Source organism: Egretta garzetta, unplaced genomic scaffold (assembly GCF_000687185.1).
Source record: "Egretta garzetta isolate BGI_Z169 unplaced genomic scaffold, ASM68718v1 scaffold270, whole genome shotgun sequence".
Taxonomy (NCBI): Eukaryota; Metazoa; Chordata; class Aves; order Pelecaniformes; family Ardeidae; genus Egretta; species Egretta garzetta.
In genome coordinates this window covers 1402002-1408132 of record NW_009258274.1, presented here as the reverse complement: position 1 = coordinate 1408132, position 6131 = coordinate 1402002, and the positions used below count along the sequence as shown (strand labels likewise).

At 56.1% G+C, this 6131-nt stretch overlaps 1 protein-coding gene across 1 annotated transcript; it reads right to left on the bottom strand.

Moving 5' to 3' along the window:
• Positions 1–335: 335 nt before the first annotated feature.
• LOC104123551 (zinc-binding protein A33-like) lies at positions 336–6116 on the bottom strand. The gene is made up of 6 exons (XM_035891304.1): positions 5473–6116; positions 4762–4857; positions 2789–3022; positions 2364–2383; positions 1469–1584; positions 336–1373 (listed from the first exon to the last, which is right to left on the bottom strand). The coding sequence occupies exons 1-6, from the start codon at positions 5743–5745 to the stop codon at positions 829–831; spliced, it is 1284 nt and encodes a 427-aa protein (XP_035747197.1). The 5' UTR covers positions 5746–6116; the 3' UTR covers positions 336–828.
• Between the last annotated feature and the right edge of the window lie 15 nt (positions 6117–6131).

The following is a 6131-nucleotide window of genomic DNA, read 5'->3' as shown; positions in this document are numbered from 1 at the left end:
CCACAGGGCTGCCAAACCCCCACCTTATTCCCGAGCAGCCCAACACAGGGAGCGGGCAAAGCAAATGGCCGAGAGCCACTGCAGATGCACATGGAGTGCTCCAAGGGAAGGGCCGAGCGAGAGCGGTGGCTCTTCTGCAGCTCCTGTGCAGCTGGGGTGGCCTGGGCTGGAGCAGGGGCCCGGGGGGGCTGCTCTGTGCCCCCAGGCTGTGCTACGCCCCAGTGCAATAGATTCCACCCCCCCGCCCCCCAGCATGCAAGCCAGCAGCAGCTCCAGCAGGCAGCAGTTTCTAATGAGCTTTAATGGTGACCAAGCAGTCCCCAGGCCGTGTGTGGTCCCACGCTGTGCACCGAGCTCCCTCTGCCGCCAGCCTGGAGCCCTTCCTCATGAAGCTCTTGGAGCAGAGGAAGCCCACCCCTGGGACATGGAGTTGAGTGTCAAAAGGCACCTGATGGTGCTTGGGGACCACAGTGTTTGTGGGTGGGAGCACCGAGGGACAGGAGGTGCAAGCAGCCTGCAGCCACCTCCACTGCAGCCCTGTGGCTGCAGTTACTGAACCGTGCAATGCTCAGGCATGGAAGGTGCCAGGCACATCTGGAAATGCAGTGCAGCACCCACAGACCACGGCACAGAGCAGGGAGGGCAGGCAGGAGCTTGCAAGAGACTCATCCCCCTCCTCCATCTCAAAACAGAAACCAAAACAGCCCCTCCAACACCCACCACATCCATGTGAGCAAGATCAGCCTGTGGCATGGCCCCAGGCAGCACTGTGGGGAGATGCAAGGAGCCAGGCTGGCATCCCCAAAGCATCCTGCTCCCCTCTGTCCCTCACAGGACCAGGTGGCAGAGGCGCATGGGCTCCACGTTGTCCCTCCCATCGCTGAAGCAGGTGCTGAAGAAGGGGCAGTATCTCTCTGCAGAGACTCGGTGGAAGGTGAAGAGGTGGGACATGTCCCCGGCATCAAAGAAGGCAACAGTGCCCTCCTGGCAGTCCAGGAAGACCCCCACTTTCCGGGGGGGCTGGCGGGGAGGCAGGGGCACCCAGGGGGTGGTGGTGGCCCAGTACTCCGTCCTGTTCCTCAGGCGAAGCGTCCAGTAGCCGTTCTCCGGGCACAGCTTGACCTTTGCTGCCCGGTCCACAGTCTCGGCGGCCACCCCCAAGTCCCACTTGGTTTTGCTGCCCACCCAGACCTCCCAGTAGTGCTGGCCGCTGTCGAAGGTCTGTGAGCCCAGGACGTTGACGCACTGACGGAAGCGCCGGGGGCTGCTGGGGACGAGCTGGGCTCGATTCCTCTCCGTCACTGCTGTCAGGTCTCTGGAGAAGACCAGATTGGGGTGGGCTGACTCAGGGTCGAAGGTGAGTGGGGCAGGAGCTGTGGAGACATTGAGCATGGTATTTTACCCATTGCAGAGCATCCCCGGCCCCATCACCATCCAGCACATCCATCCCTCACACTGATCTGCTCACCGGGGCAGATGGACTGCAGCATCTGTCTCCAGAAGATGTACTGCAACGGGCCGCTGTGGCTGTCCCTGTAGCGCTCCAGGTCAAAGGCAGGCTGGGTCTCAACATGCACCGAGGGCCTGGGGTAGAGAGAGCAGCAGTTAACACCTCTGCTGTGCTGCTAGTGAGGCACGTGGGAAAAGCGTGGTTGGGAATGCAGCACGCTACCGCACATGACAGATTTAGTAAAGACAGGACACAAACCCCCTGGCAGCTGCTTGCTCCCTCAATGTGGTGCTACCCCCAGCGTGGCAAGCGGCTCGGGGCAGAGGTGCTGCAGAGACAGATCCGGCAGCACCACTCATGGAGCGGTGACTCACGGCAGACCAGCACCCAGCACGCCCAAGCAGGACTCCTGCACACGTGAACAGGCCAGGCCTGTGGAACCAGGTTGCATCCCACTGCAGCCCCCAGGGAGGGAGGGGACAGGGACACGCTCCCCTGTGGCAGTTCTGGCCCTCAGCTATTCGCAGCCTCAGAAAAACCTGCACCTTGGGATCAGTTTTGCAGCCCCATGAGTTGTAAGAAGCTAAGAAAGGGCAGGGAGAAGCCAAAGCACTCAAAGTCTGTGGCATCAGCCATGCTCTCACTTGCAGCATGCATGGCCCTTGCAGCCATTCCAAACCAGCACATCTCCACCTGCTCTTCCAGCACAGCCATCTCAACACATACGCTTGCTACGGAGAGCACCCAACACATTCTGGGGACCAGCCTGCACCTAGCACAGCACCAGCAGCTCACTAAGCCATTTGTGATGCTTTTAAAACTTGAGATAAGATCCCTCCCCCATGTGGTCCCAGCCAGGGACAGAGATAAGCTCCTGAAAAGGGAATCATCTTCTTTCATGCCAGACACGTACCTGATATCCAAGCTCTCCACCTGCAGTGAGGAGCAGAGAGAATTAGCAGTCACTGTCTGTAATTCATGCAGCTGCACAAATAAGCTCCCTGTCCTGCCTCCTGCTGTCACACAGCACAGAGATAGGAAACCAATCTGCCAGGACCCCCACCCTGGGGGAAACTGCCTGGGCACTGTGGCCAAGGCAATTTCACAGGGGTGACAGAGAAGGAGGAAGACTCTTGAGACCCACCACATGGGAGAGATCACCATATCCCTTGTGGCTAAAGCCCCCAGACTCCAAGGGATTGGGTAGATAATCTGGAAGGATGGCAGTGAGAATGACTTCCAGGGGCAGCCTAGTGCTATCATTTAGGACTCCCCATCCCAAATTCAGATCCTGAAACACCCCTCAGCCTCCTGCCAGGGTCTGCCAAGCACACTCACCTCCAGCAGTGACACCTCTTCCATCTTGCTCAGGGTCTGCCCTATGCGCTCTATGTCCCTCTGCAGCGCCGACATCCCCTCCTCCAGCCGGTGGACGTCCCCATGCAGCTGTGCCAGCAACTGCTCTTCCTTTTCACCCAGCTCTGCCAGCACAGCTCTCTCCTCTTCCTCCAGGATCTGATGAAGGCGGACAAACTCTGCACGGATCTTGAAGTTCAGCTCCCCAGACACCTTCTGAGCAGAGGGAAAAGGCAGAAGATGAGCCTGGCAGCTAAAACACATAAGTAGGTGCATGGGATGGCTGGGCCCATTAGTCTGCTTACAGAGTCCTGGAAATCAGAGAGTCTCAGACATGCCCATGACCTTTTAGATGGACACAAGGACAACTTCCAAGGCTGCACAGCCAAAGGGAAAAAAAAAAAACCAAACCAAGCTCTACCAATGGCTCAGTCACCTTAACCAGAAATCCTTGCCCACAGCCACAGTGGGAGCCCACATCCCTCTCCCACACTACCAGGAATTAGCTTGTGTGCAATACTGGAACTCCCTTGCTTTTCTGGAGCTGCAGACTCCGCTGTTCAGGTTAGTTAGGATTTATTTCGCATTGCGCCAGACCCTGGGCAGAGCTGCCTGACACTGGTAACTTGCTCTTTTTCTCCAAGGCCTCCGTCTCTCAGGGCCCCGGTTCATACGAGAGACAGGGGAGCTGCACAAACTGATCTCTGTAGTTAAGGCTGATAAAATCCCATTCAGCTCTTTTCAGAGGTCCCTTTTTTCCAGTTGTTTAGTCAGCCAGCCAACCTCCTGGTGCCCTCACTGCCTTCCTGCCTGTTTACAAGAGACAGCCAATGACTTTTTATTTTCCTAATCTTTAAGCTTTTAATCTCCAAGTGCAACCTTAGCCCTCATTATTTTCTCGAGGAGCGCTTCCAGAAACACACATCCCTTCCTACCAGCAGGAAACCCATCTGCCCCACAGTACATCTGAAGCTTCACCAGCCGGCACGGCAGCCCAGCCTCCCTTTGCTCTAGCAGGCGCTTGTGCTGACACACCAGAACCACAGAGGAGGTGCATGGCCTCCCTGTTCAGATCAGCAATTTGCTCCTTCACTCTTGAAGCACCTCTTAGTCAGCTCTTTCACTGCAACGGGACATCAGCCACATGTGTGTATCTACTAACACTTTTTCAATAACCTCAAAAGATTCTATGATTCTATCTATTCCAAATCTGGAAGTGGGTAGAGAGAGGTATGAAACACATTGCAGCAGGGGGGAATCAGAGACTCCGGTCAGAAGGCAGGCTCCCATCAGTTTTATCTCACATCTGAGCTACTCGCTTTTTCCTTAAACCCTCCTTCCTTGACTTTTCATACTTGTACACCACTCAAGAAGGAAGCGCAGTCAGCCTGTGGCTGTTCTTGCTTCATTGATCAGTGACAAGGAGGCAGCCTGGTGCCACTCAAACCTGGAAAGAGCACTCAGGTTCCCTCACATCATCTCAGAGCTTCGCATTAAATCCAAGCACGGTCCTTGTGACAAGGCCACTGCTCTCTGCAATGTCAACACTGCTGCTGACCCAGCTCCCTCAGCTTTGCTGCCACCCCTTCAGACACAGAAGAGGGTTTTAGAACTTCCAGGAATTAACCCTCTCCCAAAGTGGCAGTGCTATAGGGCCAGAACAGGCTGCTCAGCCAACAGCTCTCACCACTCACCCTGTCTCAGCTCTGCTGCACCAATGCACCTTGTAAATGCTGCATTTATGAGTGCTTAACGCCTCTTCCCAAAGTCTCCACTGAATATTCAATATCGATGGGCTCTGGCCTACACACAGGGGAGTGTGTTCAGATCCCTGCGTAGTTATTTGTCTAGGTTTTTACAAGCAGCTGAGCTAAATATCAGCTGAAGTGATACACAGACCCTCTATGAACATTAAAGCAGAGGCTGTACAACAAGCAGCTATCACAGAGCATTACCGTCAGGCCACAGATATCTTCCTGCATCGCACGCTTCCTCCTCAAGAAGTTCTCCATCTCCTTCTGACGAGCTTGCAAAGCATCTTCCAGGTGCTTCTGCAGGAACGAGGAAAAGAAGATAAGGAGACCATTTCACTACTCTGCTGTGATTCAGGAGCAGTCCCAATTCCTGAGGCCAACATTAGAGGGAGGCTGCAACAGGATTTCTTACAAAGGCAGCAAGGAGAAGAAAGCACCTGATGCACAGGCTTGAGAACTATGTATGTGTGCACGTAATGAAACAAATTTATTTTTTAGACCAGATATCCTGGGATATCTGTTTGCAAAAGGTTTAAAACCTGCATGCTGTGAACTAACTTGTGCAGGGACTGGCCTCTCAAGCAGCGCACCCAGCCCTAGGAGCCCTCACCGCCGGCTGTGTGGTCCCTATGTGAAAAACAACCAGGTTATGATGGAAGTTTGGCACAGCAGTGAGGGAAACAAATGCAAGAAAAGAAAGTGTCCAAAAGACAGACAGCTGGAAGGAAACAGGGAGAGGGAATGAATCAGGAAAAGATTAGGTATCACTGCACTCGAGTCAGGCGAGGGACACACGGGGCTCCCCGGTAGGGGAACCGACTGCAGGAGGAGGCAGTGGTGGGCTCTTGCTGCCTGCACAGGGCTCACACAGCACCCATTCCCTTCTCCCCCAGCCAAGCAGAAGCCACTCACCTGCATCTTTTGCCGGTGCTCCACAGAACCACAGCGCCGCACCTTCTCCACCAGCCCCGACAGCAGGTAGTGGGTGCGGAATGCCCGGCTGGGGAACTCGCGGCGGCACTGGGGGCAGGAGGGGACACGGGCACAGCTCTCCCAGTAGCCCTGGATGCAGGCCTTGCAGAAGTGGTGCATGCAGTCCAGCATTACGGGCTCACTGAAGAGCTCGAAGCAGATGGCACACGTCAGCTCCTCCCGCAGGCTCCGGTCCTGGCTCCTGCCCGCCATCCCTGCTGGCACACCGGTCCCACCCTGAGTTTCCTGCCACCAGCACCCCCAAATCCCCTTCCTCCTTCCCTCTGGGCCAGGGCGGACTTGCGCCTCTGCTCATGCTGGGCTCTGCTGGGCGCTCTGGGGCAGGATCTGGTGACCAGACCTGGAGGCACAGGACCTGCCCAGGTGCCGCACTGGGTGTATCCAACCCCAGAAAGCCTCCAGCCACGGGAATTAAGAGCGAAGTCCTGGCACAGGGTCGGCCCCTTTGCAGGACAAAACCCTTCTGCTTCCCATTACTTCAGCAAAACCACTTACGGCCTAAGAGGGACTGGCCCCGTGTCCCCGACGGGGGCCAGGGGAAGGGGTCACCCGGCTGAGGGACAGCAAGCGCCCGCCCT